This window comes from Danio rerio, chromosome 15, assembly GCF_052040795.2.
Source record: "Danio rerio strain M-AB ecotype USA chromosome 15, GRCz13ab, whole genome shotgun sequence".
NCBI lineage: Eukaryota > Metazoa > Chordata > Actinopteri > Cypriniformes > Danionidae > Danio > Danio rerio.
In genome coordinates, this window is record NC_141035.1 from 5,846,118 (window position 1) to 5,864,575 (window position 18,458).

General features: G+C 37.2%; 3 protein-coding genes across 3 annotated transcripts in view; all 3 read right to left on the minus strand.

Annotated features, from left to right (window-relative positions):
* The window catches only part of brwd1 (bromodomain and WD repeat domain containing 1), a 1,114,631-nt gene that overhangs the window by 881,078 nt on the left and 215,095 nt on the right, over positions 1–18,458 (minus strand). The gene's annotated exons all lie outside the window — the stretch shown is intronic.
* Positions 1–18,458, minus strand: part of phkg1a (phosphorylase kinase, gamma 1a (muscle)) — an 831,529-nt gene that overhangs the window by 748,447 nt on the left and 64,624 nt on the right. The window lies entirely within an intron of this gene.
* The window catches only part of urb1 (URB1 ribosome biogenesis homolog), a 76,118-nt gene that overhangs the window by 15,004 nt on the left and 42,656 nt on the right, over positions 1–18,458 (minus strand). The window contains exons 26-36 of the mRNA NM_001326445.2: positions 18,115–18,301; positions 14,114–14,172; positions 13,825–14,009; positions 10,998–11,108; positions 10,847–10,910; positions 10,591–10,759; positions 6,274–6,382; positions 5,952–6,112; positions 4,265–4,376; positions 4,071–4,177; positions 203–346 (exon numbers count right to left, since the gene is read on the minus strand). Of these exons, the coding sequence (NP_001313374.2) occupies positions 203–346; positions 4,071–4,177; positions 4,265–4,376; positions 5,952–6,112; positions 6,274–6,382; positions 10,591–10,759; positions 10,847–10,910; positions 10,998–11,108; positions 13,825–14,009; positions 14,114–14,172; positions 18,115–18,301 (1,408 nt within the window). The remainder of the gene's footprint in view (positions 1–202; positions 347–4,070; positions 4,178–4,264; positions 4,377–5,951; positions 6,113–6,273; positions 6,383–10,590; positions 10,760–10,846; positions 10,911–10,997; positions 11,109–13,824; positions 14,010–14,113; positions 14,173–18,114; positions 18,302–18,458) is intronic.

The following is an 18,458-nucleotide window of genomic DNA, read 5'->3' on the forward strand; positions in this document are numbered from 1 at the left end:
GGTTAAAAAACAACCTCCATGAGAGTTGTAAATTTGCCTATTTTTCAAAAAGAAAAGAAAAGTGGAGCACTCCATTAATATTCCCAACCAAAGCCTTTTTTGGCCAATAATATTTTTCCAAACAGGGTCATCTAATGCACACCAGAGCTTAATTTGAGTTTTTTTGCTCAATAGCACCACATTTTAATAACATTTTTCCCACCTGAGTGGCCTGGTCACAGAGTGATGTGCTTGCAAAAGCCAGCAGGGTCTGATAGATGCGTTGCATTTCACAGAGCTCATAGCAGCTCTGATCCCAAACACCCTCCTCCAACACGCTCAATATCCACTCGCGCTCCAGTTTGTGCTGGACAGAGAAACCAGTCAACACATGTTCAGTCTTCAGCAGGTAAAACATTAGCAGATTACACAAATGTCTTTGGGCCCTATCATACACCCAGCGCAGTGTGGCGCAAGACGTGGCGCAATAGTCTTTTGGTAGTTTCAGCTTGGCGCAAGAGTCGTTTTGAGGCGTTGCGCTACGCTGTTTAAATAGCAAATGCATTAGCGCTCATTTGTGCACTTATAGGCGTTCTGGTCTAAAAAGAAAGGCGTTCTGAGGCGCACGGCTGGCGCGTTGCTATTTTGAGAAACTATAATAGATTTTTCATTAGACCAAAACTAACCCGGTCTAAACTCCGGCGCAGAGTTGCGCCTCACTTACACACTGCTTAATACACACAAGAGAGCAATAGGCAAATATTTTTACATATGAAAAAATTTTAATATTAAGGATATATATAGGATATAATAAGAATAGATATAGGATATGAATATAAAGGATTAAAATATTACAAAACATATTATTTTCTAGCCTACATAAATATGAAAAATCCCTGCTTCTTCATCTTGGGAGGCTTTTTCAGTTCATTCATAACAATTTGCTTTTGTATAATGTTATTATTATCAGCAGTATTATTTATTATATCCTTATATATATATTTTTATTAAAAACAAGCTTAGATTTGCCCACCTGCAGGTTTTAGACCATATGGGGCAGAGCATGTGTTTTAGGATATAACTCAGTATTTTGAGCACATTTTGTTATTATTGTTCATTTATTTATTTTGCTGGAAATTAGAACTGAATTTAGAAATAGTTTTGAAACGAATATTTGCGCCTAACAAACGAAATTAATTATTTATAGGCTAATTGATGTCTGTGCGTACAGGGTTTCGCTAACCACAAGAGTAAAAGTGAAAGTAGTTCCATTATCTCTCATTCTCACGCAGTAGATGCTCTGTTTAACCGTTTTCTGTAAAAAAAAAAAAATAACTGTTAACTGTTTGCTTGTGAAATGCTCAGTTTTTCCACTTAGACTTACTTTACGTCCTGTAAATTTTATGGCGCGACGCAGCTTGCTCTTAAAGGGAATGGGAGATGAGACTCTAATTGGTTTATTCTCAAAACACACCTATAACTCATTAAGAAAATAAACTCAACCCTTTTAGACCCTGCGCCATGGCGCAAAGCGGATTTTGCCGTCCTTAAATTAGCAAAAATGCGTTCTGACGGGCCCTGAAAGCGTTTGCGCCCTGCGTTTTGCGCATGGACCGTCAAAATAGAGCCCATTGGGTCTCATTCAATAATAATTTTGAGTGTTTTCCATGTTTACATGCACAACTGAACTCACAAAAAAGTTCTGCCTAATTTACAACACATGAATACACAATTGAGCTTGTTCTTAAACTCGTTTGTCTGTTGGTGAATTTGCAATCTTGTAAAGCACAAGGTTAGTCATTTGCATAATATATAGTCATAACAGTCATTATATATCATACTGTATATCTGCATAATATATGGTTTAGTACATGCAAACACACACACGCACATGCACACGCACTGCTGAGCATAATTGAGTACAAGCCATTTTCTCCATTTCTCAGTGAATATAGGCATTGTATTTGTTGCATTTAAACAAAACAAATTTATTAAACAGATATATTAATTAAATATTATTTTAGTCACCAAACATATTTAGAAATTAAAAGATAACACAATTAAATTCAAGCAAAATATAGAAAAAAAATACAACCTACAACATTTCAACAAAATGTTTCAATTTCTTTGCTTCTCTTGATTTTTAAAATTTGTAATTAATATTTTTCTGTAACATATAAATTTGGGTGTACTAGTTTTACTATTATCGTAAATTATTTTATTAGATAAGATCCAGATTTGGCTTCAGTACTGACTACTCTAATGTATGTGCACAAAAATAATATTGTAAAGCTTCCTATTTAAAATATGAATTTACTTTTGTCTTTTTACATTGTTTTTTTTATTGAAGGAAGAACAAGGTGAAATAATACATACAAAGACTTGATAAGACTCCCCTTTTTTGTTAAATTTTTCCCCATGAACAACCCCCTCCCCTTCAAAAAGTAAATAATAAATAAACAAATAATTAGATTTAAATAAATAGATAATTAAATAATTAGATTCAAAGAAATAAATAATTAGATAAACTAAATATTTACATAGTCATAGAGTACAAATATAAATTTAAAAGATTTGTGAGGGTGTGCATACAGTTGAAGTCAGAATTATTAAACCTCTTTTAATTTTTTTTTTTCTTTTTTAAATATTTCCTAAATGATGTTTAACAGATCAAGGAAATTTTCACAGTATGTCTGATAATATTTTTTCTTCTGGAGAAAGTCTTATTTGTTTTATTTCGGCTAGAATAAAAGCAGTTTAAAATTTTTTAAAAAACCCTTTTAAGGTCAAAATTATTAACGTCTTTAAGCAAATGTTTTTTTCAATAGTCTACAGAACAAACCATTGTTATACAATAACTTGCTTAATTACCCAAACCTGCCTAGTTAACATAATTAACCTAGTTAAGCCTTTAAATGTCACTTTAAGCTGTTTAGAAGTGTCTTAAAAAATATATAGTCAAATATATTTACTGTCATCATAGCAAAGATAAAATAAATGAAATGAGTTATTTAAACTATTATGAGGCAAAAAAAAAATGGGGCAAATAATTCAGGGGGCTAATAATTCTTCAACTGTATGTATATATATATATATATATATATATATATATATATATATATATATATATATATATATATATACATACATACGTTTATATATATATATATATATATATATATATATACACATACATACGTATACATATACATATATATATATATATATATATATATATATATATATATATATACACATACATACACATATATATATATATATATATATATATATATATATATATATATATATATATACACATACATATATATATATATATATATATATATATATATATATATATATATATATATACATACATACATACATATATATTTATACATACATACATACATACATACATACATACATATATATATACACATACATACACACCCTCACAAATTTATCTTTTAAATGCACTAATATAATATTGTAAAGGATGGGTTTAAATCCCACTTCCTGTCTTGACATAGTTTTAGGAACTATGGTGATACAAAATCTCGAATGGTGATAAAACAATAAGTTGATTAAACAAATTTAATTTTAAACTAATCAAATAAATAAACTGAAATTATTAACTGTGTTAACCAATATTTTGTAATAATAATTTTACAACTGTTTTTCTGAAACTGATATATAGATTAATTATATGAAAATGTATGATTATTTCAAGAATTGATTTCTATGTATAAACACTTAGTTAAAATAGTCAAAAGGTAAAATATTTACACATCAGGCTACCAATAAGCTTGTCTGACTTTATTCTGTGATAACAACCTCCTGGATGTACTTAATAACTATGACATAAATGATAATTGTGTTTGTGTGGTGTAAGTTGTTATTGAATTTTTTTTGTACATTTAGAACAGATTTTAGTAGGAATGTTTTGATAAATCTTGTCTTATTCATGAAAATGTCAGCAAAAATTGGTGCATTTACACGTTTAGCAAATGAGACCCAACGTTTTGTATAGTACACTTTTATAACAGCGCTCAGCAGGTAACACATGATGTCTGATGTTTTGTCACCTCCAGTTCAAAGCTGTAGAAAAGTTTGAAGAAATCAGGAACTCTCTTGAGGTCCAGAAACTGTGTTCCCAGAAGAAACCTGCTCACCACCATGTACATGTGCTCCTCTGCAGTGGGGAAGAGGGGAAATGGTAAACCAAATCGATATCCCTTATTATAAATGTCAATGTCGAGTGAGCACTCCATGAACTTACCTGGTCTCAAAATTTGCTGGGCAACTTTGGCAATGTAGGCCACATGCACGAAAGGTACCCGAAGGTTTTGCTTTTGGATCCCGTTCTTAACCGTGTCCAGCAAGTACAGCAGCTGGAATGTAGGTAAGATAATTAAATGTAATTATTTTTAAACGTTTTTACAAAAATATTAGTATTGATAAGACTGTTTGGTCATTCACATTATATTAGCGCTGTCAAAATTAGTGCGTTAACGCATACGATTAATTTTAAATAATTAACGCGTTAAAAAAAATTTACGCAAATAACGCAGTTGCAGGTTTTTTTACTTCCTGTTGTGGTGGATGTGTGTTCTACATGCAAGAAATGTGGATAAGACCAAGGAAGCACTTTTTGAAGGCAAGTTTTAGTATAAAACAATTAGTCGCATCACCAGGCTCTCCAGAGTTTCATGCAATTTCGGGTGTTTCATTTTTAACTTTCGACTTCTGTTGTAAGTTGATACCGCATGCCGAACAGAAAGAAAACCCTCCGCATTTCGTGACTCGGTGTTCCTTTAAGGTAAGGTTCCTTTTAAGGCTACACGGTAGAATTTTAATAAGAGTATTATCTTAATCATATTAAAATCGGAGTATTGGGTATCTTATGTGAATGTACTCAGAACGTCTGGTGAAGTCGCGAGCTGTCAAAGACAGGGCATTACTCTGCCTTTCAGCATGAGCCCTCCAAGTTTAGCGTGTTTCCTCATTAAACACAACGAAAGCGTATGCTTCGCGTTGTTGTGTCAGAATCCTTGTGAAATACAGTAATACTTTAGGACACTTAGTTTAAGCAAATTTGATGAACGTGATCATGCGTGTTGAATCTGAGGGGAGTCGCTCCAGTATGGAAGGCCGTTGGGGCCAAAACGTCTGCAGCGCGTTGTGTGTGTCTGTCTGTGTGTGTGTGTCTGTGTCAGGCCCATTGAGGGGTGTCAGGGGTGGAGTGAGCGACGTATCTGAGTAGGGGCGAGAGGGGTGTGCAATGTATTTAACGACCGGTTTGCAAGAAATTATCATTCATTTGCGGGCATTTGGGAGTCTCTGTGCACTTGCGGGATACTCCTAGTCTTAGCAACTGGATGAATGTAAAGGAGGATTAAGCAAAATTGTTTCTACTCTATAACTAATGTTCTCAACTCACAGCAATAAAACTTTACATTGAGTGCAACAGTTTGTATTCTATAGTTTATTATTATAATTTTTCATTTTCCATATCTGCAATGCCTGTATTTTGGCATTTTTTTGCAGTCCACTTAGAATCCAACATGGAAATCAATGTTTTCTTTATTGGCATTGACTGTTTAATTCTATCTGTTATAATCTGTTATAATTCTATTAAACAATTATATTTTGAATTTAAATATTTTTTGTCTTGCGTTTACATTAATTTTACATTTAAATAGCCAAAATTACAAGTTTCAGTATTTTAAATGCAATTAATTGTGATTAATCGCAATTAATTTTTTTACAAAGGTGCGATTAATTAGTTAATTTTTTCAATCGATTGACAGCACTACATTATATATAACATTTTATAAAAATTTCCCTATTTATTTCACAATTACACAGAAAAGCACAGTTTGAAATGAAATAAACAAAAGAGTACAGAAATGTCAGTTATTACACATATTTTGTTCAAAAGTAATATTTCAGCAATATTTCTCTACCTGTCTCTTCTCCTTGAATCGAGCGCCTTCTAGGTGTTGATAAAAAGATCCCAGTACTTGATAAGCCGCGGCCCTGACTTTAGAGTCGTAACTGCTGAGAGCTGCCATTGTGACGCCCAAAGCCTGACAGGACACAAACTTCAGACAGTCCACAGCACACTCTGATAGGACAGAAACAGAGAACAGCACACAGCTTTACAAATAAAACCCAAAATTGTGTTAGCGAAGCAGATCACAGGCGGATGATGAAGTAATGCAAACATTCAAACTTCAATCAAGTCCAGTGAGCAGAGCACAACATTGCCTTGTCTTGTCACGTTACCTGGCCGAAGGATGAAGCTGAAGAGCGGCAGGAGGAAGCAGGGATCATACAGAGATGACAGATCTACTGAACGCTTGCCTTCCTGAGAGTAAATCATGGTTTTATTCACCTGTTAAAAAAATAATATGGGGTAAATAAGAGTTTTAGGCTTTAAAAAGTGAACAAGTCATTATCGATTTTATTTCTAGTTTGACAATAAAAAAAGTGCCCGTAATGCTTTTTTATTGTTACTTTTCACATAGCTGTTTGTAAATTTAAAAGTGTGCAACTTAGTGTACAATAAATATATTTATTAGCCCCTTTCTCATTACATTTACAATAAAATAAATACCAGAAAATTTGTTCAGCCAATTTTTGATGAATGCAAAGTTAAAACATCTTAAGTAAATTGCTGGAATTCTGCTGTGTGAGTGTTCGACAATAAGGATGGCCCAATATGCATGCACAGGCGATCGAGAAGCAACACAACTGACAAAATTAATTGCGTTCGCAACTTCGCGCAAGCAAAGCAGGTGAATACAGGATGAGAGGATAATCATTTGCGCTAACCGCTGAGGTGATACGCGCGACAGTTTATAACGCGTGCGCTCCTGTTTCCTTTTGTGAAGCAACTGTGTCAAGAAACCCAACTGATGCGATCGGTTCTCTTTCAAATAGACTGAACAAAAAGGGAGGAACAGGCACCTGCAGGTTACAGTCTTGCTGCTTTCCAGAGTTCCAGAGTTGACTTATCCGCTTGTTAAGTGTGACGAAGCGAAGCGGCTTTCGGGTCCGAGCGCTCTATTCAACTGAATGGGGAGACTCATGAAATGGTAATAATAATCGTTTACTAAGCGATTCAATGCTTTCGAAAATCACGATGGCAGTATATATGTCCATGCCTAATATCCGATGGCCAGAAAGTGATTAATTTTTTATAAATTGTTAAATTGTTGGTATTTGTTATGCAGCAAGCCCAGAGATTGTTGTGTACACTATGACTTTATATAAAATTCACTTTAATGTGTGATAGGAATAAAACATGATTTCTCCACTCAAATGAATGGCAGCTTGGACCCGGAAACAGTATACATGCGTCACAAAGCGCCAGTTGCTTTCGGTTTAACCATTCTTTGAACAGATAATTTATGGGTCTATCATTAACCATGCGTGTGTGATCATCCTGTCATTATCACACAGTATGTTTTTTACCTGCTTTCTTTTGCATTAATATGGTTTAATTATCTTTTTTTTTTTTTTTTACAATAACATTGCTTTAATGGGAGAATAACTTTCCATTTATGTGTAGTTAACTGGTGATCTGGGACTTTTAGCCAGGACATATGACTGTGCATATGTTTTGTTAAATAAAAAGTACAGTATTCAGCAATATTTTGCATGTTTTCCCACATTTAAAATGTGTGGCTAAGAAATAATTAACTGTTTATTTATGGTGTGGTCGGCGATAAATTGGGTAAATCCTTAATTGTGGGCTCTGAAAATTATGAAAACTAATTGTAATATATGAAACCCTGACCCATTTGCTCATGATTATTGAGCAAGCTCATACACGACACACAAAAGGTGAAATGAATGAGGAGGCATGTAGAGATAATGCAAACTCTAAATCAAGTAATTTTAGCATGTCACATATTTATGTGTATAAAATATATTTTCCCAACAATAAAATTGTGGCTAGTGAAAATGGCGAGTGGCTAGTAATGTTGGAAAACTACTAGCCACAGTGGCTGGTGGTCAAAAAAGTTAATGTTAAGCCCTGAACATTACTATATATTATGAACTTATGTGGCATAAATGGAATTGGGACATACGACATCTTCATATGACTTACCAGCACAAGTTCTACTCATAAATCCTCTCCTGTTGCCTTAGTACAGTGGTTCCCAACCTTTTTCTTTGGGCCCCCCCATGTTTAACAGAGCAAGGAATTTTAACAGTATTTCCTATAATATTTTTTCTTCTATTTGTTTTATTTTAGCTAGAACAAAGACAGCTTTAAATATTTTGAAACCAATTTAAGGTCAATATTATTAGCCCCCTTAAGCAATACATATTTTTGATTGTCTGCAGAATAAACTAATAAACTCTAATTAAGCCTTTGAACTGCACTTAAATTTAAATCTGAATGCTTATATATTGAAAAATATCTAGTAAAATATTATGTGCTGTCATTTTAGCAAAGATAAAAAGAAATCAGTAATTAGAAATGAGATATCAAAACTATTATGTTCAGAAATAAGTTAATAAAATATTCTTTCCATGAAACAGAAATTGGGCAAGAAAAGGTTTGCTAATATTCAAGAGGGCTAACAATACTGACTTCAACTGTATACATACAGTTATTTTCCACTCTGCAAAGGAAAGAGAAATAAATACAATAGAATAAAAATATGAAACAAACTGTGCTTTAAGCATCTTCACTGTAAGAAAAACACTTTAGCTACAGCAGTTCAGTTAAGAGCAGCGAGGGTTTTCTCGTTATGTTTCTTTAATAATGATAAAAACAGGCGGCAGAAGGATTATAGCGCGCTGTCTCTTTAATGGTTTCTCTTTCACGTCTTTTGATCCTCAACCAAGTGTGCCGCAAGCCTACGTTTGAGTGAAGGTTTCGGCCGTTAGATCTGCCCCTGGGGGCTGGCTGCAGTACAAGTCATAAAGCCCGCCTCCTCCGTGTTAATGAAGGAGACTTGAGCCCAAATAAAAAAAAATTTTACACTTGCAATAAAATGTCCCGAAAGATAGTTCTGGTCGATTAAGGCACTGGTTATTGTGCTGAAATAGGTGCAGATCTTCATTTTTGTAAACAGTTTGTTTTTAGCAGTAATTTAATGCTGGCCGTGTCATCGTGATTGACAGCTGTGATTGACAGTTTCTCAAAGCAGCGCGTCTGAGCTTCGGCAGGAGACTGAAATGTTATTATTCGATTTCTGTGTTATTTTACCATGACAAAATGAGTTCAGCAGTAAACTATAGTTTCTGACATACATGATCCATGGTGGAACACTGTTTATTCGCTAGGTTCAGGGCTTTTTTCGGGCTTTATTAGTTTGCTGATACACGCCTAGCCACCCAGATAGCAAAACACAGTTCCGGCTAGATTCTCGCCTGCCGGAGACTTATCTCTTAGAGCTCAGACTGACTAATGTTACCTCTGCTGGACCTACTCCGGATGCCTGGACTCACTGCCCGATTCCAGTCCGAGTCAATCGAGCCAGATGCGGCGGCCGAGCGAGCAGGCGCTGCCGCATGCGAGCCGGAATCAGCCCGCGACGCCGCGAGTAAGTTATGCGCTGCGGCCTGGAGCTGGCGCGATTGAATATATAAAACCCTCATATTTGTTAACGTTATTACATCCATTTGTGTTGATATGACAGCAAACGCATGCTGAGAAGTTCGGGGGGCGTAGTTGATTTTACATAAAGCGTTTGATTGGAAGCTCGACTCTGCTCATTTTCGCGGCTCCTCCTCTGGCTCCATCAGACAATCCTTCTGCGCATGTCTGGCTCCAATTTCAGCAGTCTTTTGCGACAGTTTGTGCCCGTCAAGCAGGCGTTTTGCCCTCAAGGCGTTCAATGGGAAAAAGGGCTGTCGCGTCGTCCATATTTTTTACAGTCATTGTCCTCAACTAGTTTGTTTATTACACAAATGAGGGTTAATGTAAATAATCACTAAACACCGTGTTTTGACACCTATTTGACCATTTAAGCGCTCACGTTAAGATGACTTTAGATGTCTGCGCTCCTCTGCTCGTCTCAGTGTGTGAATAAGAGTGAATGCTGACCGGCCGCATGCTTCTGACTGCGTGATCGTGCTACACACACACACATAAGCACGCGCTCTTTCGCGCTTTTAAGAGCAACACGTGTACAACTGGAACATGGCAAAATATGATGCAATAATAATTTATCTCGATTAATGCTTTTTTATAATCATTTGAAACAGAAATCTAAATCGGATTTACGATTAATTGCAAAGCCCTTTATAATAGTGGAGCATTTTTATGCCTTTTTCTACCTTAATACTTATCCTCTCCCGCGCCCCCCCTGTGAACTCTGGCGCCCCCCTAAGGGGGCGCGGACCCCAGGCTGGGAACCACTGCCTTAGTAGATAGTAAGTGTGCATTAAAAACACACAAAATATCAGTAAAGATAATTCCCTATCCAGCTATTTCATATCTACTATTTTTTAATACTATGAATTTGTCTTACAACAGCTTTCATTCTGTTTTTCAAATATAGTAGAAAGTAGGGAAGTACGTGATTTGGGACGCACTGTTAAAGTGCCTCCAGGAACAGGCTTAGGAAACAGTGCTGCTACCTGAGGGATGATGTAGCGGCGCTGTGGGAAATGTGTGACAGTGTTCAACATCCTGTCAGCAGAGAGCAGAGACAGCAGATGCTCTGAAGTGGGCTTCTGCCACAGTGAAGGTCCCAGGCTCTTGCGGGTTTTATGATGCTCCACTGCAGCGGGACCCCACAACACAAACCTGGCAACAAACACACACACACACAATAACGTTTAAAATAAACAGCCTCTCTCTGTCTGTGGGAATCATGCTTGATCTGAAACGTACTGAAATTCTGCAAGACTAATGTTGTTCTTCTCATATTCCTGGAGGACGAGCAGAAGCTTCTGATCTGTGAAAACCAAAACATTTTACCCATGATGTAAATGAGAAATAATGCTAATATTCAAATCGCTTATATAACATAGGGCATATTTACCAGTGGTGCTCAGTGAAGCTTCATATGCGCCGAGAAGCACAAGGAAATGATTGACGTTACACACTTCTGGACTTTTTCTCACCAGCGTAAGCAAAAGTGACACCAATGACTCTGGAAAACAATTCATTAATAAACAAGTAAGGGTTGGGCGATGTTGACCAATTTGGCATCGTACGATGTCTAATGTGAAACATCGCGATGGACGATGCCATCGTCGTCATAGGAGGTAACAGCGTTTGCTACTGAATCTACACATTTTAAGCGTGAGAGGTGCTGTATACCCTGCTGAAAAAGGCTGGTTGGCTGGTTTTAGCTGGTCAACCAGGCTGGTTTTAGAGGGGTTTTGGCCATTTTCAGGCTGGTTTCCAGCCATTTCCAGCCTGGTCTTAGCTGGTTAGGCTGGGAGATGACCAGCTAAAACCAGCTTGACCAGCCTAGCAGGCTGGGAGCCCAGCCAAAACCAGCTATGTCCAGCTAAAACCAGGCTGGTCAAGCTGGTTTTAGCTGGTCATTTTCCATGAATCTGCTGTATTAGCGATAAAAATTACTTATCTAGTTAGCGTTAGCTTGTTTCCCATGCATTGTTTCATTTGTGACGACTTGGCATAATGTTAACCTAACCTTAACGACCACAATTTGCATATTATTAGTTGTGTATTTGCCAAATGAGCACGGTGCTACACTGTGCACACTAACCCCACTGTATTTTTTTGTAAAATCAGTTTCTATTCTGTTGTACTCAATTAATTTGAAATTAAAATGTTAACCTTTTTAATTCTTTGTTTTTATTGTTGTGATTATTTTTATGATAGTTTTGCATTCTTTATGTAAAGCACTTTGAATTGCCATTGTGTATAAAATGTGCTACAGCATAAATAAACTTGCCTGGCAGTGTCATGTATTGGATAAAATGACAGAGAAAAATCGACATAATTTTTCAGTGCAGCTAAACGCCACGTACAAAAACTTCACATATTAAGCAATTTGGCTTTCAGAATGAGTGCTTATGAAAATACTAATGTCACAATATTAATCACAGGCAAAGGAGAAAGTAATGACTGGGGAGCAGGCAGGGCAGGGTCAGTCAGATGTACAGTGTCAAGTAAGCGTGCTGTAGTTTATTGAAGGGATAATGACGATTCTTTTGGGGGTTGAACAATTTTTTTATGTTTTCTGAGTTGTGGCTGTTTAGCAGATTTCACAGGCTCACTGATTTACAATATGATTGGTTATTTTAACGTTTTAAAGATAGTTATTATGAGTATGGAAAATATCTCTTCTTGCATTTCTTCTGCTTCAGGAGTCAGACTGTTGACTGTAAACAACACAACAAACAATGCAATAAATAGTTTTGGGGTCCGTTCTTCATACGTGGATTACTCAATTAGCTGGATTTGGATATTGACGATTTGACACGATCCAGGATCGTTTCGTTCTTCAAAGCTGATCCGAGAGTTGTTGTCATAGCAACAGTTCTGCTAGGTCAAACCTGATCGGGAGCAGGTTCAATTCATATAAACAGGATTAGATCGGCTTTTTTCAAGCAAATATAATACAGAAAGTATGTTCTGAATTCTGATATTTTCTTACAGTAGTAGTTATATACACTTGAGAAAACGGTACATATTTTTAACTATATATATATATAAAGTTTTAGTCATTAATAAAATAAATAAAGTTATACATATTAATAAAACTTATGCAATCTGCACCATCGAAATGACACAAAGACTGCCACCTGGTGGTGCAAAGAGAAAACTTATTGATATGAACTTTTTAGATCGCTTTAGTACAAATGGTGTATAATAGAAATATACAATATGTGACTTTTTTTTTAAGCAATAATACATTTATGCAGTCATAATGTTTTGATAGTTAATATGCCATGGATTTGATGCTTCACAAAAGTTGCAGACGCCTTTACCAATATCAAAATGCTTTTGTAAACAACCAGTTATTCTTTACATCGATTAAAAAAACGGCTACTATAATAAAGAAAATCTTTTCTAAATGTAGAACTAAATACATTGATTTGCATTGAAATACATGATGAAGTGTAAAGCCTGCAGCTCACAACAAATGTGGAAGGTTATTGCGTGTCATATTTAACAAACCGTTGACTGCTAATTTGATGTAATTTTGCTCACATGAATAATTGAATATTAATCAGATGATGTCATTACGCTGCTGTGCCGTCAGCCAATCGTTGCATTGCTGATCATGATTTCGAGGATGGATAGATCTGTCCTTCACAACACACGCAGCGATCTCAGATCAGTTTATCCAGATATTCTAATCTGATTCGCGAACTTGTTTGAAGAACCAAATTAGCCAGAGATCAGTTATCAAGATTACAACATCCAGGATCTGCCAAATCATCTTAGATCATTTAAGCGAGGTACGAAGAACGGACCCTTGAAGAAACATTTGCTGTCATTGAACCTGAGAAAAACTTTGAGAATAATCATAATGATGAAGTCTCCATGCTATACTAATATTTATAATGAAACCATTTTTAACTGCGGGGACATATCTTTATTAGTAAAATTTGGCTGTATTATTTGTGTGCCCTTCAAAAAATGCTCGAAAGAAATTTTATATTTATTGTCCCCCCCTACTGTTAAATAAGATTTACGCCCATGGGTACAACCATATTTGGCAGTGAAGAAAACTGCATATCTTCAGCCACACAAATGAAACAGTTTAGGCCTCAGCTACAACTACAGTGTTTGAGGGTCAAAGTAGACATTGATGGCAGTAGCCAATAAAAACCACAAGCTAGCAAATGCAAAAAATAATGCAAATTTGTTGGTCTCTACTTTGTTACCTTTAGACAGCCGAAGACTATCGGTATCGATCGCCAGCATTGTGGGCAAGAACAGAGAGTGTGTGGTGGTCATCATGTGAATGGTAGCCACAGGCAGCATCTCTTTAGGGGTGTCTGGTGTATCATATATGACCTCCACCAGAGAGTTTAATGTCTCCAAAAAGTTGCAGTCATGGTATCGATACCTGAGAATAAAGTTGTCATCATCCAGGCTGCACACTAGCTTATGTACAGAGCAGTATGTTTCATTCAGTCTGAATGTGCTTATTCTATCAGAAAAATCACTTACTTTAGCCCGGACTTGACAAAGGCGTTCCAGTCTGATGCAGTCATATTTTCTGGAAAGATCTGCAATAATCATAACAAGACAACAGTGTGCCATTTTATGTTACTACGTTGTGGCTAACAGCACAGCATTCTTATGAAAACATTTAATAGTGGTTAAATAAGGTAAAAAACACTTGGAAACACTTTACTTGAAGGGGTGTGCATAAGACTGTCATGAAACCTTTATAAACATCATGGAAATTAATGTGATTTTATGCATGTTATGAAATGTTATAGGATTTCTTTTTTTTATGACATCTTCCCAAACAAATACATCCTATTCCTAACATTAGGTTATATTAAAGTCCCTTTAGGGAAAGTAATTTCACTCGGCGACCATCTTTGAAACGCCTCTCGGCAGTATGCTCAGGCATTCTGTTTGAACGGGGAAACATCAAATTCTCAAAAATTACTTGTCAAGCTTACGATTGCATTTAATAATATAAATAACCAATAAAATTAAACAACAACTGTCTGTTTAGTTTAATTTCTAAATGTTCATATCACTCATGAAACTCAGGTCTGGTCCGAGCTCCTCCCCTGGAAAATTGTCATTTTATAGCGATCGTTGATTGGCTTATGCACTAGAAGGTGGGTTTTATTCGCCTTATAGCGATTGCTGATTGGCTCCTGCATTAAAAGGCTGAGCTTCATTTGCCTCATGACAGTTACACTTTTCCCCATTTAAATGTATACAAGTGACATGTCTTGTGTATTCTATGGCTGTTTCTGAATACGCGTTCTTGTCTGTACTTGCGTTCTTGTGTCCTCGTGAAACCTCATCAACCGTCGCCAAAGTACTGTTCCAATTCAAAGTTCACATCTGGCCAAGTACAAATGAAATTCCCGGATGTGTACTTGCTCTGCCCCTTTGGCCAAGGATGCATCGAGAGGTGACTTGTGTGAACTTGCGAAGCTCAAGTATCTCAGAATGCATTGCAGCGTAACCAGCAAGCGCTAATGGCGGAGGAGGAAACCCGCACGGTTTTAAAAATACTCCTTAACTGTGTCACAAAATAAAGTTCTTAGAGTTTTTTAGGCAAGAATGTAGTTGTTTTAAACTCGAATCGGCAGTTTATTCACAAAGATAGCGCGTATTTAACGATGTGGCTCAACTTATGCGGACTCCGACTCCCAGCCTGCCAGCAGAAGCTCCGTCATCACCTCCCCCGCCAGAGCAGCTTTACTTCGGCCAGGCCATCTCGGACGTACCGCTGGACCTCATCACTCCATTGTAGTTAAAACGTGATATTTAATACATCTTGTGAATATCTAAGGGACAGTTTTTTGTGTTATAAATCTATTATTTGTTCTCAGGTGTATTATTTTGCCATTGTTATTTTGTTACCTTTTATAATTGTCTTTAATTATGTTACCGTGTTGTACGCTATTTGTCTTTTACCAAATAGTTTGACGCAATCTTTATCTCTTATCGTGTATGTCTTTATTTCTTATTGTGTGTATAATTACCATTGAAGTCTATTAAATCTGATAATCAAAGACATGTGTCTGTGTATAATAACTCATTTTAATTCACATTTATATGAATATATGTGTACATTTTCTTAAATCAAAAATGTAGATTTATAATATTAATATAATAGTAATTAAATCATTTTATTGATAATGTACAGTGCAACTGATGAATCCATGGTGAGGTAAGTGACGTTATAAAGTACACTGCTGTTCCATTTGAAGAAGTACCCGACTTGTGTCCTCGCGTCCTCGGGTGTTCGTTCTTCCAAGTCTGAACTTGGCAAGTCTGAACTTCCAAGGACGCAAGTCCAAACTTTGTGTACTTGGTATTGAGAAACAGCCTATGTTTTTTGGTTATATCAAAGAGCTTAGAATGACCAAGAGGCGACACTCTAGTGTAATTTGGGAAACAGCCACTAGAGGGCGCGATGGCCATTATGGAATGAAAACTCCAATAGAACAACAGCATATTATAAGTCTGTAAAATAAACTATGAACAGTGCTGATGATTGTGATAATAAGTGTTGTATTGTCATCTTTCAGGTTGTATCTCGGCTTTAATGCGCTTTTTAAATAAATAAATAAAAAAACAAAGCAGCTGCTTGCCATCACGACATTAATGAGATCCTATAGACGGCCAATCACTTTCCCTCCAAAATGGCGAAATCCGGGGCTGTTGCTGGGCGATACTCTTGCAATGGAACGTTCTATTGAGTGTCGCCTCTTGGTCATTGTAAGCTCTTTGGTTATATGCAGAACCCTAGTACTCTGATGTGTGGTCTCTCCCTATGAGAACCACATCGGGACCAATAATGGAAGCACTAATTACACCACGTCTGCTGACTGACAGATCAATTACAGCAGTAAGTAATGTGCATTTATATAGCGCATGTATTGTGTATTGCCATACACCCAAAGAGCTTCACAATCATGTGGGGGGGGGGCATCCACTTGGATGATGCGACGGCAGCCACAGGACAACGGCGCCAGCGCACTCACCACACACCAGCCATAGGTGGAGTGGAGAGACAGTGATAGAGCCAATTCAGTGGATAAGGAGGATTGGGAGGCCATGATCGTAAGGGCCGATGGAGGGAATTTGGCCAGGATACTTGGGTTACACCCCCACTCTTTACGAGAAGTGCCATGGGATTTTTAAGGACCTCGGTTTAACAAAACATCCGAAAGACGGCGCCCACTGACAGAATGGTGTCCCCTTCACTTTACTGGGGCATTACATTTACATTTATTCATTTAGCAGACGCTTTTATCCAAAGCGACTTACAAATGAGGACAAGGAAGCAATTTACACAACTATAAGAGCAACAATGAATAAGTGCTATAGGTAAGTTTCAGGTCTGTAAAGTCTAAGTATTAGTAACTTTTTTTTTTTTTTGAGTACAGTTAGTGGTATATCCAGAGAGGCAATAGCAGATTAGGAAGTGAACTGGAGACTAAGTAGTTGAGTTTTTAGTCGTTTCTTGAAGACAGCGAGTGACTCTGCCGTTCTGATGCAGTTAGGGAGTTCATTCCACCAACTGGGCAGATTAAACGCGAGCGTTCGGGAAAGTGATTTCTTCCCTCTTTGGGATGAAACCACGAGGCGACGTTCAGTCACAGAACGCAAGTTTCTGGAGGGCACATAGATCTGCAGAAGTGAGAGCAGATAAGGAGCAAAGCCAGAAGTCGATTTGTAGGCAAACATCAGAGCTTTGAATTTGATGCGAGCAGCAACTGGCAGCCTGTGCAAACGGATGAGCAGCAGAGTGACATGTGCTCTTTTAGGTTCATTAAAGACCACTCGTGCTGCTGCATTCTGGAGCAGCTGAAGAGGCTTGATAGAGTTAGCTGGAAGCCCAGCTAGTAGAGAGTTGCAGTAATCCAGTTTGGAGAGAACAAGAGCTTGAACAAGGAGTTGAGCTGCATGTTCAGATAGGAAGGGTCGGATCTTTCTGATGTTAAAGAGTGTGAATCTGCACGATCAAGCAGTTCTAGAAATGTGGTCAGAGAAGTTTAGTTGGTCATTAATCGTTACTCCAAGGCTTTTCACCAATTTGGATGCAGTAATGGTTGCATTAGGACCCACACAAACTATATTCATACCTGCCAACACTCCTGTTTTTCCCGGGAGTCTCCCGTATTTCAGACCCATCTCCCGTACTGTTCTGTCTCCCGAAAAACTCCCGGAATTCCACCTCCCCAGCTCCCCATCTCCACACCTGCTCTCTGCTCTTCAGTGCACGCCCAAGACCCCCACCCACTTCCCCACCCCCCCTCTTCATTTTGCCCGCACAAGGGCCGGTGTCCTGAAGATATTAGTTCCAACACTAATCAGACAAACCTAAACCATCTAAATCAAGCTCTTACTAGATAAACTAGAAACTTCCTGACAGGTGTGTTGAAGCAAGTTGCAGCTAAACTCAGCAGGACACCGGCCCTCCAGGACTGAGATTGAACACCCCTGGTGTAAAACAACTATGACAATACCTGACCCAGCAGGAGTGAGCGGAGTCTAGTCAGCATGGACTCTTCATGATTAGATTGTGGCTCTTTTTGTTTTTTATAAACAGCAGTGAGCCAGACGAGAGCAGCCGACAGAAGAGATTTCCTCCACTGATGCAGTTCCTCTGAATCATCACACAGCTTTTCACTGATAGAGTCAGCCAGCTTCCATCTAAAAAACATGAACCAGCATCTTTTGGATTAGGATAGCATTCAAAAACTACAGTAATGTCAAAATATGTCAAATATTTCGACCTCAGAATGTTTTTAAAGAGATAGTTCACCCCCAAAAAAATGTAATTACTAGTACCATTTACAAATACTGGTCT